Here is a 26,730-nt window from a genome sequence, read left to right as displayed (position 1 = left end):
AAAACTTCTTTTAGACATTTTCATGTAGACTTGATTGTGTGTTTTAGATCATTGTCTTCCTGCATGACCCAGCTGCGCTTCAGCATCACCTCACAAACAGATGGTCTGACATTCTCCTGTAGAATTCTCTGATACAGAGCAGAATTCATGGTTCCTTCTATTAAGGCAAATCGTGCAGGTCCTGAGGCAGCAAATCATCCCCAAACCATCACTTGAATGTTGGTATGAGGTTCTTACTGTGAAAAGCAGTGTTTGGTTATCAACAGGCATAATGGGACCCATGTAGTACAGTTTACTTTTTACTCATCTGTCCATAGAACATTCTTACAAGATTCTTGATGATCATCCAGGTGCTTCCAGGAGCTTTTTGGCAAACTTGAGTCAACTTTTTGTACGAGATGGGTCCCATTATGTTTGATGAAAACCAAACACTGCATTCCACAGTAAAAACCTCATACCAACGGTCAAGCATGGTGGTGGTAGTGTGATGCTTTGGGGTGTGAAGGCTGTAGCATAACAAAATGTGGAAAAAGTCAATGGCACTGAATACTTTCCGAAGGCACTGTAAATGGGGCGGCAGGGTAACCTAGTGGTTAGAGCGTTGGACTAGTAACGGAAAGGTTGCAAGTTCGAATCCCAGAGCTGACAAGGTACAAATCTGTCGTTCTGCCCCTGAACAAGGCAGTTAACCCACTGTTCCTAGGCCGTCATTGAAAATAAGAATTTGTTCATAACTGACTTGCCTAGTTAAATAAAGGTAAAATAAAAATGTACTGTACTCATACTCACAGAGAATAAATCATCAATGTATCTGAGGCATGTCTGATTTATACTGCAATGAACTGCAGTGATTTTACTGCCACAGTAAAACAGCCCAGCTAACAATTCTAGCGAGTGAGAATGTTTTTGTAATGTTCCCCTGATGTTTGTGTATCCAGTTTTCCATTAGTTATGGGAACATTCTATGTATGTTAGCAAAATCCTCCTATTTAGCATGTTCTGTTGTTAGAGTTAGGAGAGCATTCCCTTAATGTCAGACAGAACATACCCAGAACGTGGTTAACATGTTCTCAGAATATTCAATATTAATGTTCTAGATACATTTCACGAGCTGTCGTAAGAACATTCATTTGTCCAGTTTTCTGAGGGTTAGGAGAATATTCCATCATCACAACAAACATACACAGAACATGTTTTTCTTTTGTTTTTTTAATGTTTATTTGGGATCATCAGGCGGCATCCTAAAACGTCCTTGCGGACCTACCCAGAACGTGTCTAGAACATTAATATTGAATATTCTGAGAACATGGTAACCACCTTCTGGGTAAGTTCTGTTTGACATCAAGATAATGGTATATTTCCACGTCACTGGAACATAGCTATGAAAATGTTAGGTAATTACCTAATGAGACTCTTAAGGGAACATTCGCTAAAGTTGGGGGAACGTTTGTTGTTAGCTCGGAGTCTGTACTGCAACCACTTTGTCTGTTTTACAGTGCTGTGAAAAAGAATATGCCCCTTTCTGATTTTCTCTATTTTTGCAAATTTGTTATACTAAATGTTATCAGATCTTCAACCAAAACCTAATATTAGATAAAGGGAAACAGAGTTTACAAATAACCCAAAAAATGTATACTTATTTTATTTAACAAAGTTATGCAACACCCAATTCCCCTGTGTGAAAATCTTCAGCAATCTACACACGATGCCCCATAATAGCAAAGTAAAAACTGATTTTTTTTTGCACATTTATTAAAAAAAAAAAACGGATACCTAATTTACGTTAGTATTCAGATTGGACATGATTTGGAAAAGCACACACCTGTCTATATAAGGTCCCACAGTTGACAGTGCATGTCAGAGCAAAAACCAAGCCGGGAGGTCGAAGGAATTGTCTGTAGAGCTCCGAGACAGGAATGTGTTGAGGCACAGGTCTGGGGAAGGGTACCAAAATATTTCTGCAGCATTGAAGGTCCCAAAGAACATAGTGGCCTCCATCATTCTTAAGTGGAAGAAGTTTAGAACCACCAAGACTCTTCCTAGAGCTGGCCGCCCGGCCAAACTGAGCAATCGGGGGAGAAGGGCCTTGGTCAGGGAGGTGACCAAGAACCCGATGGTCACTCTGACAGAGCTTCAGAGTTCCTCTATGGAGATGGGAGAATGTTCCAGAAGGACAACAATCTCTGCAGCACTCCACCAATCAAGCCTTTATGGTGGAGTGGCCAGACGGAAGCCACTGCTCTGCAAAAGGCATATGACAGCCCACTTGGAGTTTGCCAAAAGGCACCTAAAGACTCTCAGACCTGGTCTGATGAAACCAAGATTGAACTCTTTGGCAAGCGTCACATCTGGCGCAAACCTGGCACCATTCCTACGGTGAAGCATGGTGGCGGCAGCATCATGCTGTGGGCATGTATTTCAGCGGCAGGGATTGGAAGACTAGTCAGGATCGAGGCAAAGATGAACAGAGCAAAGTACAGAGAGATCCTTGATGAAAACCTGCTCCAGAGCGCTCAGAACCTCAGACTGGGTCGAAGGTTCGCCTTCCAACAGGACAACGACACTAAGCACACAGCCAAAACAACGTAGGAGTATCTGAATGTCCTTGAGTGGCCCAGCCAGAGCCTGGACTTGAACCCGATCGAACATCTCCTGAGAGACCTTAAAATAGCTGTGCAGCAACACTCCCCATCCAACCTGACAGAGCCTGCAGTGAATAATGGGAAAACTCCCCAAATACAGGTTTGCCAAGCTTGTAGCGTCATATCAAAGAAGACTTGCTGGCAAAGGTGCTTCAACAAAGTACTAAGTCAAGGGTCTGGATACTTATGTAAATGTGATATATATATATATACACATACACATTTTAAAAAATATATAAATTAGCATAAATGTCTAAACCTGTTTTTGCTTTGTTATTATGGGGTATTGTGTGTAGATAGTTTTTTTTCCTCTCATCAATTTTAGAATAAGTCTGTAACCTAACAAAGTGGGAAAAGTGAAGGGATCTGAATACTTTCCGAAGGCACTGTATGTGTGGTATAGGCTGAGTGTGTACAGTATACTTCTGTCAGCATGCAATTGCGTGTGTGTGATGGGAGTTGGTGATGCTACTTTTAAACTAATGGTATTAGGTATTATCTCCCTCTTCTTCTCTTTCCATCTTTACACACACACTGCTCTATGGTCCGCAGTGCTGCAGTCATCTCCTAGGGAAACTGTCACCACAGCAACTCTTAAAATAATATTGAGGAGGCTTGGCTCCATTCCTCCAACATCCCCTACCCCACTCACTCCGTTTTTTACTCTTTCGCTAATAATAGATCCTGCTGATCACCCCACCTCATTGTCCGCAGCACAACACCTCACATGAGAGAGTAATAAAGAAAAAAAGAGAGCGAGATTTGCGAGTTTCTCTCTGTGTGTGTGTGCTGCAGCTGCAAACTCATCCCTGTGCCAAGCGTTTGACATTTAACTACCAAAGCCATAAGCAGGGCCCTGGATTGTCATTGACATTAATTCTGTCTGGCACGGTCTCTCGCTGGGTGTGTTTTGCCCCCGTACCCTACTCAACCAAGATCCATCACGGCTCAGGACACATTCTAGTGCATACATTGTTGGGGCCCATCATTCACCAACAGAAGGTGTATTAGAGGAAATTCACCTATTCTTCACTCAATATAAGGGGTTTTATTAACAATGTGAATATTATGAAGTAAGTGTACAGCTGAACTTGCGCTGATGGGACACAATCGCCATTTGTTCAAATATTCCCTCGGCCTTCCAAGTAGAACAACAAGCAAATTATCACGTATCACTAAACAGGTAATGTTGTCGCTTCATTATAAGCTAAAGATGGGGAATAATACATTTTACACAAAGCGCTCCAGGTCTTCAACCAAGCTTCACCTCCAGCCTAGCTCTGGACCGTTCCATGTTAATAAACAGTGCTGACTGTGTGTGTGATCACTCATGTTGTTCCCGAGCCGCTGATCCTCCCGTCCACTACACTAACCATGCTGTTATGCTAGCTACCTCCTTCACTGTTTACATATTCATTTATTCAGCCATGACTGATGGCACAGGCCAACCACCCCACTGGGCTTAGATGTCAATTCACTGTCTATTCCACGTTGGTTTAATGTAATTTCATTGAAATTGCGTGGAAACAACGTTGATTCAACCAGTGTGTGCTCAGTGGGACGGCTCTCCATCTTCTGGTAAATTAAACATCTGTTGGTCGTTTTTCGCCTTGAAACCGCTCCAAAAACACGCACTCTCTGAGCGCGGCGCCGGCAGAAACGGCTTGTCCCGGGAGAGCAGGCTGGTGTTTGGTAATTAGCGTGCTGAGTGGTTGCGTTGATTACTTCATTATTTCCCAGATAAGCGTCTGTGTGAGGCAGTTGATTGATGTTTTGGGTTTGACAGTAATCCATGCTAAAGACCCTTATTATTGTTATTATTATTAACACAGCTCTGTTGAGAACAGGGGGTTGGTGAACACCTAGTGGAAAGTTGTTTACCGCGGATAGGCTAGGCTACAGTACCGAGGCCTTTTGAGGACTTTAGCCTGTCTCTTTGATGAAGGATCCATCAGGTCCGCTTACACCATGGCTGAACTCAATTAGCAGGCTCTCAAAGAGCTTTGGCGTAATTACTCGACAGTCATGGCGATGATAACATCACCATTAAAGCCTGAATCCCATTATAGCATAGGAGAATTCTCAGATAGGAACCTGGTTGGGAGGCATGAAAGGAAAGGGTTTGAAGGGTGCATTATGTCTCAGACCCCGTATTGGACTTCACCTGAAGTAATTGGCGTGTTTACCCATAGCTAGCTAAACCGGATGATACACACTGGACAACATCTTGTAATTCCTTGACTTTGAAATGAAAGTTTCTACGATGGATAATGGAACTAACGAGCAGTAAACAACATGTTGGTGCAAATAAGCCTCAAATAAACTTCCGAACAGCATGGAGTCATGCTCACTTTAAAGAGATGATCCGGAACTTTGGCGACTAGCAGGTATTTTTTTAACGCTCCCTCTTTGGGCAGGATGTGTCAATGTGTAGTTCATACATGTATAATCTATGAGCAGAATTACTGTTTTACCTCAATTAACCACGAAATCTCTAGTTTGAAAACAACTTTTTTCTGGAAGCTGTGCTGCGCCATTTTCCCCACATTTTCCCCCACGTGGGCCAGCCCCCTAGACATTTGAGTTCGTGCCAACGACCTTCGGCCCCTCGCCATTTGAGTGACAGCTAGCAAGATGCACACACAGCAGAGCGAAAGAGAGCAATGACGTGGTGCATATATCTGCACATGTGACATATTACTCACTTTTCCGGGACCACTTTTGACTCGTGAACGCTACTTTCAGAACTACTGGCTAAAAAGTATACAAAAGTACCAGAGAATCTCTTTAACATGGCCAGGGAGCAGTTGAGATGAGGGACAATGAGGTTGAGATACGATCTGCAGTATCAATTGATAGGAAGTGCTCGTCGGATCCAGCCAAGTCATCTCTGCTGATACGCTCTAAAGGGCGTAATGAATTTCTAAAGTACACCACTGCAGACGCTTTGTGTCGCTTCAGGCACTGACAGACAAGTGAGGCCAATCACTACTAGGCATGCTCTGATTGAGCAATCACTGTGTTGTTTCACTCTGTGACACACTGGGATTATTCATTTTCCAATAATCATGTTCCACCCTTGGGTTGTCTCTGGACTGTGTTATAGCTTCTAATATGTCTGTCCTGAGCCCATCCAACAACTCTCATACTAGACTGACCTCCCAGTCAGAACCACATCTCTTCCAATAACCAACCTGTCTAGACAGAGTCCACACCCTATATGTCCTCATATCTGCTGTCTGTCAGTGCAGGTCAACAAACCCACAGGGACTGGCTCTTTTACTTGCTCCATTATGGCTTTGGCTGTCCTGTTCCAATTCCTTTTTCATCAACTTGTACACCCACAACATGTTCTCCACAACATGTCACTGCTTTAATCATGGGTATCCTTGAGTGGCTGTGGGAAAAGGTCACCTCTAGTTACCCAGCAGTAGATAAGGCTGTGGGGGATATAAGTCTCGTAGGCCTGCCAGTTCCAGCGTTAGTGAATTACTCTCAGTGGGTGTCAATCATGAACACCCGCTGTTGGTCAAAGCACACCACTCAGAACTCTGACCTATACCCCTCTGTGTGGGAAGTTTCAGAAGGATGAAGGACCAGTAGGATGTAAATATAGTACAATGCAACCACCAACCAGACAATGACACTGCTTCCATGAGTAAGGGATCTTCAGTCATCATTAAAATCCTCTCATGTTCTCATACGCAGACTATCTAGCATCTGCTTTTAACTGTCAGTCTTAATGATGGTGTAATTAACAAAGCTTACAGTGGCTGGTTGTGTGCATGTTTGAAATATTGCGCTTCCCCATGGATGTGGGTGGGAGTTTGTTGGAGTGCACCGTTGTGTATGTGTGTGTATCACAGGAGGCTGGTGAGGGGAGGACAGCTCATAATAACGTCTGGAATGGAGCAAATGGAATGGCATAAAACACATGGAAACCAAGTATTTGATACCATTCCCCTAATTTGGCTCCAGCCATTACCACAAGCCCGTCCGGCCCAATTAAGGCACCACCAACCTCCTGTGGTGTGTGTATGTGTGTGTTTGAGCACAGCGCCGAAGCCAGACACGCTTCCAGTCCCAGCCGCTTTCTTGGATTTAATCCGTCTTACTAATAGCGGGGGGATGGGAGAGGGGGGGAGAGGGAGAACAATACAGCATCTCCCCAAGGATGCCAGTTCTCCCACTCGTCTCACAGCTGTTTCTGAGTGCTCCCTGTGTAGACACTAAAGGAAGCCCAGCACATTCCCCCCTCCCTCCCCATCCTTCCTCACTACCCTCTTCCTGCCATTGTCACCATGACAAGCCTGGTCTGCGTCAAGAGGTAAAATTAGATGTGTGTGTGCAGAGTATGGACCTTCCTGGACTGCATTTTTGCGTTACTGAGCTGTGCGCGTGTACGTTGTGCACGTGTGCGTTGTGCGCGTGCAGCCGTTAATGAAAGAAAAGAGGAGAGAGGAAATGTAGATGCGTTGGAGAGAAGTTATTTCCTCGCAATACAGGTTATTGTGTATCTCCATAGACCGGCTTTGCTAAGGCTACCTCATGGAAATACTTTGACTTTTCAGAAGGTTTTGTACTCTATCTTTACCGGACATTGGAGTGAGTCAAAGTTTCAGACCTAACTAGAGAATAGAGATCATATCCAGATCAAATCTCTCCAAAAAGGTAAATACCATAGTTTATCGTTCTTGTTTCTCCAACCTTCTTGGATACCATGTTTTTTCACTCATACCAGTAATGTAGGCGTATAACAACATTAGTAACAAACATGGTTGCTGTATGTCTTTACAGAGGCGTTTAACTGAGCCTAATCTTTATGTTGTGTGTGCTGTGTGCCACTCCTGATGCCTTGTGAAGAGCGCATTAGTCCATGAGACTGGTTTTGAGAGGACACACCCTTTGAGATAATGACAATTGCCATGTGTATGTCTAAACTAGAGGTCTTCACAGGTCCACCAATACAGGAATACCCAAGACCCGATCTGGGACATGAGCGGGTCCGGATCCAATATTCGAAATAATATCACGAGTCTGGGCCAGATAATATATGATTATCATGGGTCTGAGTTGTTGTTATTTTAACTGACTTTTCTGGAAGAGCTCGTACAGATCCAAACATGACTGCTGCAGTAGAGAGAGAGACATTTTATTTTTTATGCTGCTGCTCTTGCTTTTCATGAAAATGGAGCGTGGCGCATGTAGCTTGTTGTTGGCCAATCATAAGTCATCAAAGCTGCAATAGGCTACAGTCATAGAGCCTCGCTTTGTGTGTGGCAAAAGTTAGGGGATATCTAATCAATGGAAGATGGAATTCAAATTACGGAATTAAAAGTTAAAGGAGAAGGATAGGCTACAACGACCAAGAGCCAACAGGTAGGCTGCTACTTAATATTCTGAATGGAGTTGTTACTATTTGTAACTGTAGGATGAGAAAGAGCTGCATTGCAGCCTCAAGTAGCCTAGCTACCTAAAGTTAGTCTACTATAGTGCAAGTCGGCTTGTTGGTTGGTTGATGTCTCTCCCTCCCTGCTCGCAGTACGGCCCCTCCCCCACCAGCAGGAGCGGCACCTCTCTTTCCCCCCCACGTGCTTTATCAGTGCCGATTTTAATAAAGTTTCCATCAATCAGATCGGACCGGGCCTGGATCTGACCAGGTCTATTCGGAAAGGGTCTAGTTGTCCTCGGGTCCGTTTGGAACGGGTCTCTATATTTTCGGAACGGGTCCAACTTTAAAAAATAATAATTATATGATGGCACTTTGTCATCAGTTTATCTGAGAGGTTAATTCTGTTTGTGTTATTACGCCCACTCTATTGGTGTCCATTAGATGTTTTATGGAGAAACATCAAACGCAACGCAAGGAGAAGGCGTGACATACTTCACTTCTGTGGCCGCAGGATACAGCCCTAATTTATGATATTACACCATTACATTATTCATCTCTCATGCAGGTAGATACCCTAAGGGCCACTAAAATTGCTTTAATTGTTATGCATGATACTTTATTATTACGTGTATGATTTAGACAAGCAGCAGGATACTCCCACTGTGTCCTCTCTCAAGCTTAGAGGAATTCTCATTGTGTGTCCCTCTTAAACTTGAATCTTTCCAACTCCCTAACCACTGTCCTCTACACACATGACTCACCACTCCTTGAGTGATGTGCAATAGGACCTCAGGGCCTTAATTGGACCGACATGGCACTAACTTTCCTTAAAGGTTACCATTGGTAGCTCATAAAAACATCCAATTGACAAACACCTTGACAAACCTTCCTCCTCAATTACATGCTTTCAGATGCCTGTACTGCGGTTCTCGAGCATCAGTTTATTTTATTTTGTCTGGGGAAAGCGTTGTTTTTCCTTCTACTACCTCTCCCCATGTATCACGGCCGGCTGTCAGGCTCTATAGAACAGTGTGCAGCAACAGGGCAAGGTGCACCGGAGGAGGTTCACCAGGTAACTGCAATGCCTGCTGGGTTTTGGGAGGATTGATAGTCGTTGACAACTCCCCTGGCGTTGCAGCGCTAGCTGCTGCTGTGTCATCCTACACTACAGAATGGGCTGTGGGACGCTGGGATGTTTGTCTCCATTTCAAATCACTGGTGAGGAGACGCATCTGATACTGCTGTGTCTCCGGGGCCAAAAATATCCCTGCGTTGTCTGACCAATCAGAGTTAAGAAAGGGCTGAACGGTGAGGTCTCGTTGGACAGGACATTGTCCCTCCCGTGGTGTTCTCTGACTAACCACTGTCTGTCCCCACAGCATGGAACTATGGGAGCTCAGCTGAATCTAAAACAGCTGAATCTGAGAGTTTTAATTTCCTCATTAATACGACCTCCAGAACATTTGTTTGACATTTTGTTTTTCTTTCAACCCCTCGTCTGCTTTAAAGTGAATTTTGAATGGTGAGCCAGCAAGTTTTACCATTACTTACAATACATTCCTTACTTTTCATTGTGCTAAACTCATTCCATGCTTTTTATTTTTTTATTTAACCTTTTATTTAACTAGGCAAGTCAGTTAAGAACAAATTATTATTTACAATGACGGCCTACTCCGGCCAAACCCGGACGACGCTGGGCCAATTGTGTGCCGCCATATGGAACTCCCAATTGAACCTTGTACTAAAACTTTGATCACAGTAAAGTAGTTCCTAGCCTCCTGCATGCTTGTTTGTGGTGTGGACCTTCAGTAATGTTCCCTTGCAGTTGGAGATTACTTTACCTGACTAGCGCCTGTTCCCAGAGCCTGTCAGACGGTGCACAGACACAGTGTGACCGTAGGGGTTAGCGTCACACGCAGACGGAGACAGGGAGGAGGGCCAGGTGTCAGGCCCCACTGCAGATTGATTGTCAGATCGGTCGAAGACACACACGTCCATGGTCTTACAGGATCCCCCTTTCCGTTACACACACATGCACGTACACACGCACACACAAACACACACACGCACACACACACACACACACACACACACACACACCACCCCTATTGACGTAAGTCACACTGACACTCTCAGCCTGAAAAGGTCAGAAGAATACATATATTTCCTCTTTAGAACATCCCTGTGAATCCATGCTTTTGGTATTGCCAGACAGTGTCCCTGCTCATTTCAAAGAGGATATTTTTTAGATGCTTGGTGCTGTGATGTTAATGTCCCAGAAGTGGTGCATGTCCTAATATGATGTCAGTACATGTCAGCTGATGATTGTTTCTGAGCATCAATACAAGTCGTTTCTGAAGTCAATGCAACAGAGAGTTAGGACATGGAGGGATCAAGCTTGTCTAAGGGAAGATGAGAGAGGGAAAGGAGAGAGAGAGAGGGACGCAAGTAAATGGGAGAAGACCAAGGGGACATGGGAGATAAAGGAGGGTTCGACGGGAGTAGGGCGGGTCAAGTTGTGTTTGAGGCTATGAGATGAGATCGGAGGGCACAGCTATCACAGCCTCTCCCACTCCCACAGTAGGCAATCAACAGACCGAAGCAGTCCACTGCAGGTACTCCATCACACACATCCCCGCCCACCCACTACGCAAAGAGCCAAGCTTGAGAAACACGGCACTGTATCGACTGACTACCTGCTCATGCAGTTAACCAAGCCTCAAATATCAACACTAGCGCAAGCTGAACACCCAACACAGCACCCAACACAGTCAGCCAACGGTTGCATACTAAGTCACCCAAGTACAACACCTACAAAACCAAACCAATGTTTTATCAAGGAATTCAAAGTGCCAATCAAGCAGCTTTCACAGCTGAGTAGCCCCGCCCACTAGACAGCAAGGCATCGGATGGATCAAGGGTAAAAGGCTACATGCTCGTTATCTGCTACTAAGGTCTCATTGATCGCCTAGTCCAATAATCAATGTGCTTCACTCAGGAGTGGCTGAGTTAACGTGTCTATCTGGCAGATCCAGCCAACAATTTTTAAACTGTAACGATTAGACGATGTTGATGTAAAGGGGCTTGTCTTGAACTTGACTAGAGCTGAAACGTCTGCCCTTTGCGTCAGAAATTTGCACAAGGGACAAGAGGAAACAGATTCTGCTCTAATCTCATGTTGATGCATTTGTTAAATGACAGAGATGTTTAATCCTTGAGTTATTCTTCTAGATATTTGAATTGTTTTCTCTCCTCTTTTCTCTCTGGAACTTTCTCATCTTTCACTTGGATGGGAGAAATGAAGTATATTAAATTATCAACACAATACTTCTTCACTTCATCAGTAGGCGACAGATACAACATGATCAATGGAAAAGCTGTAAAACGCAGTAAAAAAGGTCTTACAGTAACCACAGCCCAGCATTCTCCTGGAGGATTTGGGATGCACACTGTCTTGCCAGGCAATTCTGACAGGCATCATCATCAGGCTTTGTGTAAAGTGTGGTGAATTTAGATGTCAATCACAACCCACGCTCTCTATTTTCCGGCTGTATTATTTTCTTAGTGATTGTGACAGGCGTAGCAGGACGTGATGCGCTGCTAGCTTCACTTTCCTGTTAATCAGCAGCACCACACAACACGGCAGCAGTCAATCATATTATTACTGTCTGCAGGGTCACACAAGGACAGAGATTTATTTATTTATTTAACCTTTATTTAAACCCTCCCCTAACCCGGACGACACTGGGCCAATTGTGCGCCGCCCTATGGGACTCCCGATCACGGCCGGTTGTGATACAGCCTGGGATCAAACCCGGGTCTGTAGTGAGGCCTCCAGCACTGCGATGCAGTGCCTTAGACCGCTGTGCCACTCAGATAAGGTGGATATAGAGAGTGGGAGAGAGAGAGGAGAGATATACAGTGTTTACAACAGGGATGCTGCCAAAGAGAGACGAGCTGCATCCCAATATCTCTGTCTTCACTGCTCGTCCCAATAAATCTAAAGGGACATAAGGCATGTGTGACAGCTATGCAATGGCTAGATGTTAGGCATATCAGATTGATATAGGGCTAGCACTTTGAGTGTGCGTTTGCGTGTGTTTGTGTGATTTTTGTGCATGCGTGTGTGCACCCTTGAGCTATCCATCAGACAACCAGATCTGTCTTCAACCCACGTCAACTATATGTCCCATTATTGGTGTTGACAGTTTGCCTGCAGACAGTTAAAGGATTGTTTTCCATTCTGTGGCATGCAGTCAGTTAGTCTGTTATCTTTGTTGCTGACCATAATACTATTTGAAGTCTATGCGAGCTGTACCTTTTGTCAATAATGAATCAGACCCATGTGCGCGCTCACACACATACACAAACAAATGCACACACAGGACCTTGGTCACAGCTGCTCTGATGAATGGTCTTCGTCAGAGGGCAGGCTTGGATAGTGAGTAATGGGGACGATGGAGGTGTTGTTGGACTTCCCGTAACTCTCCTTTCTACTGCAGGCAGGTGCTGCTGTGGTTTTTACTGAGTGGAGGCACTCAAGTAAATGACTAAGATATTCATTCCGGTTGAGGTGTGTGTGTGTGTGTGTGTGTGGGGGGGGGGGGGGGGGGTTATGAGAGCTGAGCTGGCAGACTCAGCCTGTGGAGCCGACCACACACAGACTCTGTGACGCACACACACACACACACACACACAAGGTGCCCACTCACTACGCTGCTATGCTGCTGCGCTCCATGTCACTCCTACACAAACTGCTATTGGCAGGTGTACAGTTGAAGTCGGAAGTTTACATAAACCTTAGCATAATACATTTAAACTCAGTTTTTCACAATTCCTGACATTTAATCCTTGTAAAACGTACCTGTCTAAGGTCAGTTAGGATCACCACTTTATTTTAATAATGTGAAATGTCAGAATAATAATAGAGAGTGATTTATTTCAGCTTTTATTTCTTTCATCACATTCCCAGTGGGTCAGAAGTTTACATACACTCAATTAGTCATTTGTAGCATTGCCTTTAAATTGTTTAACTTGGGTCAAATGTTTCGGGTAGCCTTCCACAAGCTTCCCACAATAAGTGGGAAACATTCCTCCTGACAGAGCTGGTGTAACTGAGTCAGGATTGTAGGCCTCCTTGCTTGCGCACGCTTTTTCAGTTCTGCCCACAAATTCTCTATAGGATTGAGGTCAGGGCTTTGTGATGGCCACTCCAATACCTTGACTTTGTTGTCCTTAAGCCATTTTGCCACAACTTTGGAAGTATGCTTGGCCATTGTCCATTTGGAAGACCCATTTGTGACCAAGTTTTAACTTCCTGACTGATGTGTTGAGATGTTTCTTCAATATATCCGCATCATTTTCCTCCATTATCATGACGTCTATTTTGTGAAGTGCACCAGTCCCTCCTGCAGCGAAGCACCCCCACAGCATGATGCTGCCACCCCAGTGCTTCACGGTTGGGATGGTGTTCTTCGGCTTGCAATCCTCCCCCTTTTTCTTCCAAACACAACGATGGCCATTATGGCGAAGCGGTTCTATTTTTGTTCCATCAGACCAGAGGCCATTTCTCCAAAAAGTACGATCTTTGTCCCCATGTGCAGTTGCAAAGCGTAGTCTGGCTTTTTTATGACGGTTTTGGAGCAGTGGCTTCTTCCTTGCTGAGCGGCCTTTCAGGTTATGTCGATTATAGGACTCGTTTTACTGTGGATATAGATACTTTTGTACCTGTTTCCTCCAGCATCTTCACAAGGTCCTTTGCTGTTGTTCTGGGATAGATTTGCACTTTTCGCACCAAAGTACGTTTATCTCTAGGAGACAGAATGCGTCTCTTTCCTGAGCGGTATGACAGCTGCGTGGTCCCATGGTGTTTATACTTGCGTAATATTGTTTGTACAGATGAACGTGGTACCTTCAGGCGTTTGGAAATTGCTCCCAAGAATGAACCAGACTTGTGGAGTTTTGTAATTTTTTTTCTGAGGTCTTTTTTTTCTGAGGGCTGATTTCTTTTGATTTTCTCATAATGTCAAGCAAAGAGGCACTGAGTTTGAAGGTAGGCCTTGAAATACAGCCACAGGTACACCTCCAATTGACTCAAATGATGTCAATTATCCTATCAGAAACGGTTGTATTTTATGCCAGTGGTGGGTCTCTTTTTGGTGATTAATGTTCTTGCAGAGGCATTTTGTGTACTGTGTCCGTTACGATACTCTTCTTTTACAAATAGAACAGAATTGCTACTTACGAGCCACTTACGAGGAGACTATAGCAACGTTATAAATCAGCTGTTGCTACTCCTTTCTATCCATTTACTCTAAAGGGTTTAGACTGGTTGTTGAGATGTACAGACAGACAGGGAGTCAGGCAGGCAGTACAGTATGTGAGAATCCTCCATGATTATGTAAGTGGCAAGAGACTCAGGTAGCCAGACCAGTTAGTCAGTGAGGGTTGATAGGAAGTGATGATATGTCCCCACCTCCCGCCGCATCGGGGCGAATGGCATGCTGGGAGTCTAATGTCCTTTTAATGGCCTGGCATTTACTAGCTGGTTGGCGGGGGGAGTGGCGGAGAAGTGGGGGCAGGCTGCGCTGATTGATGACCCGTGCAGCCAGCACCAACCGCCTCAAGCCTGCATGACATAGCAACCGCAACTCATCCTGCCATCGGGGCCATGGCCAATGACGTTGACAGCGTTCAATCACAGCACAGCGCTGCCAGTGACTCAGCACCATAGCATCCTGCAGACACACATTTGGCGTGGTGGAGAGGAGGAATGGGATGCTGAAGAACTAAGCATTCCTTTCTATAGAGCTTGTGGTAAATACCTGGTGCTATTTCATCAGGGACCGTTATTGGAGCAAATCGATACTGTAGTAAACATTCAATTTGTTTTCGCTGGCTGGCTGGCCAATTAAGTGATCACAGCAGCACTCCAGTGGCACCATCAACCAATTGGCTACTCTGTGGTTGAGTCACTGCTTACTGGCTCTTAGCTATTGCTGTGGCACATGCTTGAAGAAGAAGTGTTATTTGTTTCATAATGGAATTGTTCATTGTAATCAGGCCCGTCATCTATTGCCGGGGGGGGGGAGGATCAGCCTCAGCAGGGTCTTACGTGAATTCCTGTTATGAAAGCCCAACTACCCTTGGTCTGCTCAGGGCCGAATAACCAAACTACTCAGTGATTTTTCTCTCAGCTCCATGGCAAAATGGGCCCCAAATGCAGTGGTCCAGCCCTGGGTCTACTGTGAGGTCACTAAGAGCACAAGGGGAGGGGGGGGGGGGGGCCTGAGACATCAGCACTTCTGAGTCATGGCCCTCTGAGACTCATCCTCCCCACAAACAGCAGCACAGGAAACGCATGGAGAGAATGAGGCCCTTTGCGTCAGGAGGGAGGCCATGTTATCAGGAACTGTTTACTGATTCCCATCGAAGGGGGGAAGAAACATCACTTTTCGCTGGTCCTCTGGGAGAATGGGGTGGAGATAGGCATTCGAGTCTTGTCGCAATCACATGAAACCCCTTGAGATCACGTCAATGAGGTCCACTGGAAATCCACTTTTCTAATCTAATGTAACCGGTCTGTTTCCAAAATGGCACCTATTTTCTTTTATTTTCCAAAATGGCACCTATTTTCTTTTCTACCCTATGGGTAGTGCACTATATAGAGAGCACACTTTATAGTGAATAGGATGCCTTTTGGTACTTACTGTAAATTGACCTATTTCTACATTTAGAATTAGAATATTAAAATGGATTAAAATGATGGAGAAATGTGGTTTATGCAAAAGTTGTTAAATCTATCCTAGCAAACATGACACCCATTGGCCCCATGTGGGTATTCGGTGGCCAAGGTGGGCATGGGATAGCCCACAGAATGTTCACACCAAGCCCACACCAGCCCAAAAGGTGCTATCCAAGCACAGGTTTGCCCAGCAATCCCACATCAGACCATCACGGGCTAGCCCACACCAAGCCAACACCAGCCCGAAACGGGCTAGCCCACACCAAGCCAACACCAGCCCGACACGGCTAGCCCACACCAAGCCAACACCAGCCCGAAACGGGCTAGCCCACACCAAGCCAACACCAGCCCGACACGGCTAGCCCACACCAAGCCAACACCAGCCCGACACGGGCTAGCCCACACCAAGCCAACACCAGCCCGACACGGCTAGCCCACACCAAGCCAACACCAGCCCGACGCGGCTAGCCCACACCAAGCCAACACCAGCCCGACACGGCTAGCCCACACCAAGCCAACACCAGCCCGACGCGGCTAGCTTACACCAAGCCAACACCAGCCCGAAACGGGCTAGCCCACACCAAGCCCACACCAGCCCGACACGGGCTAGCCCACACCAAGCCAACACCAGCCCGACACGGGCTAGCCCACACCAAGCCAACACCAGCCCGACACGGCTAGCCCACACCAAGCCAACACCAGCCCGACACGGCTAGCCAACACCAGCCCGACACGGGCTAGCCCACACCAAGCCAACACCAGCTCGACACGGGCGAGCTCACAACAAGCCCAACACAGGCTAGTCCCCACCAATCCTACTCCAGCCCAACACAAGCTAGCCCGCCACAGCCCAACACGGGCCAGCCCACACCGAGCCCAACAGGGGCTAGCCAACAACAAGCCCAGCACAGGCTAGGCCATACCAAGCACAGCTAGTGGCGGGGCTCATTAGAATATTTGGAGGTGTGGTTTGCACCCAGTTCTTTTGATGCAACAGTTATTGAGAGTGTAACTGTTCAGTGTTACTGTTCTGTTGTGTGATGCCCAATATGTGTATTTTTTTTGTTTTTTTCTGATACAGTGTTACATGTTTAGAAAATTATGCAATTAATGCATTACATTTAAATGTCATAAATTATAAATAAATAAATTCCTATGAAATAACAAATGTGCATCTGCCAATGTGGGCAGCCTACATGGGGCAACCTACATCGTGACAATGTGCGCATGTTTGCTTTTCAGCTATCTGATAGAAAGTTAAGGAAACAAAAGTGATAAGTCCATGTAACACCTCCGGCGGCCATATTTTCTCTGATTTGTTTCTGTAATACTTTTTGACTGAGGTTTGACTTCATAAATCTGTGTAATGAATTCAGAAGCACGTCTCTCCTAATTTCTCTGTCTCTATTTACCGACCGCCCTCAGATAGACACAGCGACTGAATCCCAAATGGCAGCCTATTCCCTACATAGTGCACTACTTTTGACCGAACCCAATGGTCAAAAGTAGTGGACTACAGTATATAGGGAACAGAATAGGTTGCTATTTGAGACACACACACAGTGTGTTAATTCAATGCACCTGTAACAAGCCGATAAACCTAGTCTTGAGATCCATGTATTGGAGTGAGGAAAATATCAGCTCAACAGCTTCCATAAAAGCGTGTGATTAGGGCTTTGGGTCATCTGTGGGTTGTTGTCAGAGCACAACCCTGTCCACTCGTTCAGTGACTCCCTCACTCCCTCCCACCTCGCTCTCTTTACTCTCTTGTTATGGAAAGTGCAGCTTCATGCAAGCATATAGCCAGACCCTTAGACGCTAGACCCCTAAAGTAAAATAGAGAGAAGTCCAAAATGAAAAGGCATTGTTATCCTTGCGGGCTTGTACCCCGGGGGAGACGGATTGACAGTGTTATATTTCACTACCCAATCTCGAGCGACCTTGGCTGGGGCGTAAACTCTGTGCCCCCCTCCAGACTCACTATTCAGTGCTGCATTCTCCAAGTAGCAGCAGCAAAGGTATTTTGGGGACCCAAAGGGCTGTCAACATGAGCCCAAACACAAAGGCTGAGCTGCTAGGAGGAAGGGGATGGTTTCTGAAAGTCTTATTCTCTCAGTCCCAATGGGGAGTGCTTTATTTTGTCTTTCTCTTTTAGAAATTTGGGGGTTGTGTTTTTTTTTTCTCTAATGGAGACCCGAGTTTGTCCTCACCAAGGAGATTTGAATATATAATGTAGGCCTACTATTAGAGTTGCCATGGCAATGGCCACTGTGTGTGTGTGTGTGTGTGTGTGTGTGTGTGTGTGTGTGTGTGTGTGTGTGTGTGTGTGTGTGTGTGTGTGTGTGTGTGTGTCAGTTGCCATGTAGCTGTTGATTTGTTTTTCTCCTGTAAAAGGCTGGAATGTCATGGAGCTGCTAGCTGTCTCTGACACAGAAAATACACAGATGGAGGGTATTCCAATACCATTTCATATCCAATTGATTTATAGGATCTTTGTGGATCTACCTCTGTGTGGATTTGTGAATTATTCCCCATGTTTGCATCTTTGGATGGATGTATATTCTGTCTTATTATATCCTATAGAAGTGGGTATTTTGATTCTTCTTCTAAGCAACATATTTCAAACACATACCCTGACATAATGCTCTGTTTTAGGAGTATTGTTCCTTCCAGCTCCTGGACTTTAAGGACCATGACACGGCCTGCCATAACACATTATCTCTCTCTGACTCTGTGTCCAGCTGTAATTTGTGCAGTGGTCTGAGGGGCTTTACCCATGCTAGTAATTCTATTTCTATTACAGCTCCCAATGTGTGAACAGCCTGATGCTTTCCTCTGTCTCAGCTAGTTAAATCCACAGCCTCTCCACTCTCTCTTTCTCTCTCTATGGACTAGAGTCATGATACACACCTGTTTTTTCTCTAATGAAAGGAATGCCACAATTGTACGTCTCAAAAACACAGCCACTCAGCTAGCTGATCTTTTCAGGTGGTTGGAAAATACATCCAAATGCAAATATGACTGGTAGTAGGTTGGTTGAGTTGCAGCCTGCAGTAGAGGTCTTCAATAAAAGGCCACTCTAATAAAATGTGCAGTTTTGTCACACAACACAATGCCACAATGTGTCAAGTTTTGAGGGAGTGCAATTGGCAGGCTGACTGCAGGAATGTCCACCAGAGCTGTTGTCAGATAATTTAATGTTCCTTTCAGAGAATTGAAAGTTCATTTCTTTACCATAAGCCACCTCCAATGTCGTTTTAGAGAATTTGGCAGTACGTCCAACCGACCACGTGTATGGCGTCGTGTGGGCAAGCGGTTTGCTGATTTCAACGTTGTGAACAGAGTGCCCCATGGTGGTGGTGGGGATATGGTATGGGGCAGGCATAAGCTATGGACAACATACACAATTGCATTTTATCGATGGCAATTTGAATGCACAGAAATACCGTGACGAGATCCTGAGGCCCATTGTGAGGTCCATTTTTTATAAGGTATCTTTGACCAACAGATGCGTATCTGTATTCCCAGTCAGGTGAAATCCATAGATTAGGACCTAATGAATTTATTTCAATTCACTGATTTCCTCATATGAACTGTAACAAAATAAAATCTTTAAAATTGTTGCATGTTGCGTTTATATTTTTGTTCAGTATTGTTGTAACTGTAGGATTAGAAAGTGCATGCACTGCATCCTCAGTTAGCCTAGCTAGCAAACGTTAGCTAACTTTTCTAGCCTCTCCCGGTTTGATGCAGTCAAGACAGGTACTACGTAATCATATTTGATGATAGATAACCTAGCTATAACAGCTATTAGTCTACTATAGTGCAAGTCAACTTGTCTGGTTGCTGTCTCTCGCTCCGGTCTCCCTGTGTCAGTCGCACAGCTACAGCGAGACCTCTCTCCCTCCTCTCAAGCTTTACCAGCTCAAGTTAGTACAGCTGCTTCCGTTACTCGGATTAGACCTGGTCTGGATCTGCATATTGGGTCCGGGTAGGAAAACCCCTGGTCCCTTTCGAAACAGGTCCAACTTTTTGGACCCTTGAAGACCTCTAGCCTGCAGCGTGCATATCTCCATCCAGTCTATTATAAACGTGATTATATTTACAAGGAACAATAAATTATTAAATGATCAATGCCACTGTGCTGTTGTGCTTGTGTTGCTTATCCCTCTCCCTCTCATTGCATGATCACAAAGAAACACTGTTTGCGTCCCAAGTGGCACCCAATTCCCTTTATAGTGCACTGCTTTTGACCAGGACCCATAGGGTTCTAGCTCAGTACACTACAGACCTACTCTTCAATGTTTAGAGACCCATCATTGTTTTTACTGACCAGCCCAGGTAGTGAGTGCAGTGGACTAAATTTCATACCAACCTACCAGGAATTGAAGATAACAACTCAGAATCCTCACCAAAAGAACTGAAATAGCTAATGAATTTGTCAAATTCTAACTCTATACTACAGCGGCACAATCATCTAACATAGAGAAAATACAAACATACTTAGAAAAAATACATCTCTCTGAAGTGATGAACAAAATGCTAAGTTAATCAAACCAATAACTGAAGAACTGACAGCTACTTAAAAAAGAGAGAAATGCCCAGGAAGTGACGGATACACAAATTAATTCTGTAAGGAATTCAAACAAGAAGTAGTACCTTTCTTATGTAAAGCTGGAAGCCCTCAACTGGGCCCTCGACAATAGAGAGTACGCACCAACCTGGAACTCGTCTATTATTACTGTTATCCATAAAGAAGGTAAAGATCCAGCAGAATGTGCATCGTATTGACCAATATCGTTACTGAACGACGACCAAAACATGCTTACATCAATTATTGCAAATATATTAAGTAATATAATGTCCAGCAGATTGCTGACAAAATATACTGCTCAAAAAAATAAAGGGAACACTTTAACAACACATCCTAGATCTGAATGAAAGAAATTATCTTATTAAATACTTTTTTCTTTACATAGTTGAATGTGCTGACAACAAAATCACACAAAAATAACCAATGGAAATCCAATTTATCAACCCATGGACGTCTGGATTTGGAGTCACTCTCAAAATTAAAGTGGAAAACCACACTACAGGCTGATCCAACTTTGATGTAATGTCCTTAAAACAAGTCAAAATGAGGCTCAGTAGTGTGTGTGGCCTCCACGTGCCTGTATGACTTCCCTACAACACCTGGGCATGCTCCTGATGAGGTGGCGGATGGTCTCCTGAGGGATCTCCTCCCAGACCTGGACTAAAGCATCCGCCAACTCCTGGACAGTCTGTGGTGCAACGTGGCGTTGGTGGATGGAGCGAGACATGATGTCCCAGATGTGCTCAATTGGATTCAGGTCTGGGGAACGGGCGGGCCAGTCCATAGCATCAATGCCTTCCTCTTGCAGGAACTGCTGACACACTCCAGCCACATGAGGTCTAGCATTTTCTTGCATTAGGAGGAACCCAGGGCCAACCGCACCAGCATACGGTCTCACAAGGGGTCTGAGGATCTCATCTCGGTACCTAATGGCAGTCAGGCTACCTCTGGCGAGCACATGGAGGGCTGTGCGGCCCCCCAAAGAAATGCCACCCCACACCATGACTAACCCACCGCCAAACCGGTCATGCTGGAGGATGTTCCAGGCAGCAGAACGTTCTCCACGGCATCTCCAGACTCTGTCACGTCTGTCACGTGCTCAGTGTGAACCTGCTTTCATCTGTGAAGAGCACAGGGCGCCAGTGGCGAATTTGCCAATCTTGGTGTTCTCTGGCAAATGCCAAACGTCCTGCACGGTGTTGGGCTGTAAGCACAACCCCCACCTGTGGACGTCGAGCCCTCATACCACCCTCATGGAGTCTGTTTCTGACCGTTTGAGCAGACCCATGCACATTTGTGGCCTGCTGGAGGTCATTTTGCAGGGCTCTGGCAGTGCTTCTCCTGCTCCTATTTGCACAAAGGCGGAGGTAGCGGTCCTGCTGCTGGGTTGTTGCCCTCCTACGGCCTCCTCCACGTCTCCTGATGTACTGGCCTGTCTCCTGGTAGCGCCTCCATGCTCTGGACACTACGCTGACAGACACAGCAAACCTTCTTGCCACAGCTCGCATTGATGTGCCATCCTGGATGAGCTGCACTACCTGAGCCACTTGTGTGGGTTGTAGACTCCATCTCATGCTACCACTAGAGTGAAAGCACCGCCAGCATTCAAAAGTGACCAAAACATCAGCCAGGAAGCATAGGAACTGAGAAGTGGTCTGTGGTCCCCACCTGCAGAACCACTCCTTTATTGGGGGTGTCTTGCTAATTGCCTATAATTTCCACCTGTTGTCTATTCCATTTGCACAACGGCATGTGAAATGTATTGTCAATCAGTGTTGCTTCCTAAGTGGACAGTTTGATTTCACAGAAGTGTGATTGACTTGGAGTTACATTGTGTTGTTAAAGTGTTCCCTTTATTTTTTTGAGCAGTGTATAAACTGCTTATGCTAGCTCTAGATGCAGAGAAAACCTTTGAAAGGGTGTCATGGCCTTTTTTTTTTTACTTTTGTGAAACTTTCTTGAACAGGTTGCAAATGATGTACGTAACACCAAATGCCAGAATAATAGTAAATGGTACGTTATTGCGCTCTTTTGACCTTCTAAAGGGGACACGACAGAGAGATCCTCTAAGAAACAATCTGAAAATTCAAGGTCTACAGATCGGATAGGAAGAACCCAAATTAGCAAACAACGTGATTCTCTATCTAACAACATACCTCAGTCAGTTCCCGCCACGATGGATGAAATAAAACAATACAATGCTGTATCTGGGTACAGACTAAATACTGGGAAATCAGAAGCAGATAGAACATACCTGTAGAAATAACACCATAAAGGTCACCAAAACTTATCCAAACAGACATTATCCACCTGCGAAAAATTGTAATGGACGCCGACTTTAAACCAAGTACAGTATAATTGATAATACATTTACAAATGGGCTGATAAAGGACTGACCAGGTACCACCAGATGTTCACCGACAAGGTGATAGATGCATCTGAGAATCTATAGAAGATATAACCTCCAGAACTTTCAGTTTTACAATTACTTATTATAATAATAAATTACATTTGTAAAGCACTTTTCATTATACAAGAATAATCTCAAAGTGCATAAAATAAAAACATATACTTTATAATAATTAAACAAAACAAATATATGTATATTGTTGTGAACCATGGGATGGATGTAACACTCACCCCTGCTGAGCTACAACTGATTCTGGGACAGAGAGAGCAGAAAGCCAGAAAAGCTGAGTCTTGACTTGAGGGGAAGAAGAACAGAAGGGGAGATCTGAATGACTCCACAGCCAGCAGACGATCATAAAGCCAGCCCCACGCACTACCAACATCAGCACCTTCACCGCCGAACAGCATCAGCAGAGGATCATAAAGCCAGCCCCACGCCCTACCAACGTCAGCACCTTCACCGCCGAACAGCATCAGCAGAGGATCATAAAGCCAGCCCCACGCACTACCAACATCAGCACCTTCACCGCCGAACAGCATCAGCAGAGGATCATAAAGCCAGCCCCACGCCCTACCAACGTCAGCACCTTCACCGCCGAACAGCATCAGCAGAAGATCATAAAGCCAGCCCCACGCCCTACCAACGTCAGCACCTTCACCGCCGAACAGCATCAGCAGAGGATCATAAAGCCAGCCCCACGCACTACCAACGTCAGCACCTTCACCGCCGAACAGCATCAGCAGAGGATCATAAAGCCAGCCCCACGCCCTACCAACGTCAGCACCTTCACCGCCGAACAGCATCAGCAGAGGATCATAAAGCCAGCCCCACGCACTACCAACATCAGCACCTTCACCGCCGAACAGCATCAGCAGAGCCAGAGACGGGGCACCGGGAAGTAGCAGAGATTGAAGGACGAGCCATCCAACATGAACTTCCATCAATCCTCTCATTTTACGTACTGCTGGAGGTCGATGGGGGTGGGGAGCTTGTTTTTGCGGAGAGATTGTTTTTTGGACCTCTCTCTTTTTGGGGCATTTTGCTATTTTTTTACTTTTTGGAACATTGTTGTTGGGGTTGGAGTCTGTTACTTTTCAGAATTCTTCTAGACATCAGTTAGAGGCAAGCCTCCGTTCTTTACCCACAGGGGCAAGATCATATTATTGGAATTTCCTTGGGAGGAACAGGATTGGGATTGCTCAAGGTTGGGAGCTAGGGTATTCATAGGATAGTAGACTCATTGTAAAGGGTTTTTTGCTTGAATAAAAACAGGCAGTGGATTTCCTCTTGAGGGCCCCTGACCGAAATAGAACAGAGAACTTCCTCTCTTTGCTTGGGCTGTCTATAGAATGTCTTAGGATGTTAGGTGAAGGCTTACACGGTGACTATACCTCTCGTCTCATGGGTCACTAGGTCCCATTACGTTGAGTAACTCCAGGTCCACAGGTGGGTGAAGGGTTTGTGGCTGGCACTCGTGGGTGTTAAACAAATATTTATTTAATAATAACAAATTGCCAAGCAGAGAAAGTGTATTCACCACTCAAGTTCCCCTGGTATTCTAGCACTATGAGAGCCTGATGAACTACGGGTCGCCCTACCCCTGAGCTGGATGTCCCGATGGGTGGTTTTTGTAAAGGTTTCTCTCACCCCAGCTGTCGACCGCCAACTGCTAAGCCAGTACCGCGGTTGGTATCAGTGGGTCGCTGGGATCGGGACTGGGCTGGAAGTGCAACACAGGTAGGTAATAGGCCAAAAGCGGGGGTAACCTAGGCTAGCTCATTAATCACAAGGGAGAGGCGTGAGTTGGGCAAGACAATATCTAACCATACCATGAAAGGAACAATCAAAGTCTAGGAGGGGGGACATAATTGTAGGTCAGCTGATAGAGATGAGTCTTCAAGCCTGCTTTAAAAGCCCCAACAGTCTGAACAGCCCTGAGATTATTAGGAAGGGAGTTCCATAGGTGTGGTGCGTGGGAGGAAAAGGCACGGTCCCCAATTGGGGGAGCCTTGTCCTAGGGGCATGTAGGAGTTTGGCGTGGCTTGAACATAGGGTACATGGAAGTTCATAGGGGGAGTGTAGGTGGGTCCGATGCCATATAGGGCTTTGTAGACGAGGATGAGAATTGTATTGTAAATTCTTTGAGGAACAAGTAGCCAATGGAGATCAGCAAGGATGGGGGTGATGTGTGGCAGACTTTTTTGTTTGTGTCAGTATTGTTTTGGATGAGCTGTAGTTTATTAATTGAACTTGGAGGCTGACCCCAAAGTACTGCATTCCCAAGTAAGAAGCTATCTTACTGAATCAGTGGGACCGAATAAAACTCAACATACATTAGATATACAGTACAGCTTCAGAAATATAACAAACTATGCCAAGAATGTAATGGGGTACCTAAACAGAATTATCAAAGAATTCAAAGATGAGAATATTAAAGCGGTAACCAATTGGGAAGATGAGCTGCAAATAGTAATATCCCAAGTGGTGGGAGGATATATCTAGAAGTAGGTTCAAGAGGATCAACTCTCTACTCTGAAGGGAATACTCTTAGAAAATCATAACTCTTATAATGCAATCAAAGTACAACCATGACATCACACCAAGCTCAAATCAAATTGTCATGGTCACATACACATATTTAGCAGATGTTATTGTGGGTGTAGCATAGTGCTTGTGTTCCTAGCTCCAACAGTGTAGTAGTATCTAACAGTGCAGTAGTGTCTAAAAATGATTCACAACAATACACACACATCTAAAAGTAAAAGAAGGGAATTAATAAATATTAGATTGAGCAATGTCGTAGTGGCATTGACAAAAATACAGTAGAATAGAATACAGTATATACATATGAGATTAGTAAAGCAGTATGTAAACATTATTTAAACATGATTAAATTGACCAGTGATTCCAAGTCTATGTACAGTACCAGTCAAAAGTTTGGACACACTTACTCATTCAAGGGTTTTTCTCCTGACCTCAACCCAATTGAGATGGTTTGGGATGAGTTGGATTGCAGAGTGAAGGAAAAGAGCCAACAAGTGCTCAGGATATGTGGGAACTCCTTCAAGACTGTTGGAAAAGCATTCCAGGTCAAGCTGGTTGAGATAATGCCAAGAGTGTGCAAAGCTGTCATCAAGGCAAAGGATGGCTACTTTGAAGAATCTCGAAATATAAAATAGATTTTGATTTGTTTAACACTTTTTTGGTTACTACATGTTTCCATATGTGTTATTTCATAGTTTTGATGTCTTCACTATTATTCTACAATGTAGAAAATAGTCAAAATACAGAAAAACCTTTGAGTATGTGTGTTCAAACTTCTGACTGGTACTGTATATAAAATAATGCCTAGGCAGTGTTAAGGAGCCAACTCCACACATTTAAGGTCTAACCCAACCCTGATTTATGTTGCTTTTCCATGGCTAAGTATTAATGCCTGTCGCTGTGAATATTTCTTTATTATTGTTGTCAGAGGGAGGCTTTTTTTTCAATACATATTGAGTTCTTTCTGTTTTTGGCTGAACTGATTAGCAATTGTAAACACAGACTAGTCTGCCCTGGTCTCTCTCTGACTGTATTTTATCTCTATTCCTATCTGTCTGTTGGTCTGTCTCTTTCTGTCTGTCTCTCTGTCCATCTTCTCTATCTTCACTCTCTCACCCCCCTCTCAATCTCTCGCTCTCTCACTCTTTTTCCTCTATGTCCTCACTTCATCACATCAGTATCTGACTGAGTTACCTGAGCTAACCGTGCTACCTGACATTGCAGTATCTTAATCTCTCTCTCTGGTGTGGTTGTGTTCCACAGAGAACCATGAGCACTGTGGAGGAGGACTCGGACCACATGATACCATGAAGAGAAGCCTGCAGGTCCTGCGCCGCCAGCTGCTGAGTGAGTAGACAAGACTTGGTCCTCATACTAACTGAGATAGAATACAGTCAAAAAATT

General features: G+C 44.9%; 1 protein-coding gene across 4 annotated transcripts in view; it reads left to right on the top strand.

Annotated features, from left to right (window-relative positions):
• Positions 1-26,730, top strand: part of LOC106578662 (uncharacterized) — a 91,714-nt gene that overhangs the window by 13,655 nt on the left and 51,329 nt on the right. For 3 of the 4 annotated variants that reach the window (XM_014157713.3, XM_014157711.3, XM_082965698.1), the window contains exon 2: positions 26,590-26,673. In XM_014157713.3, the coding sequence (XP_014013188.1) occupies positions 26,634-26,673 (40 nt within the window). In that variant the 5' untranslated portion in view covers positions 26,590-26,633. Of the gene's footprint in view, positions 1-6,942; positions 7,314-26,589; positions 26,674-26,730 lie in introns of those variants that run through there. The other variant, XM_014157712.3, reaches the window with a different exon arrangement.

The sequence above is a fragment of the Salmo salar genome, chromosome 19 (assembly GCF_965601325.2).
Source record: "Salmo salar chromosome 19, fSalSal1, whole genome shotgun sequence".
NCBI classification, from domain to species: Eukaryota; Metazoa; Chordata; class Actinopteri; order Salmoniformes; family Salmonidae; genus Salmo; species Salmo salar.
The sequence above is the reverse complement of the archived record's forward strand: the minus strand, read 5'-3'. Positions and strand labels throughout refer to the sequence as shown.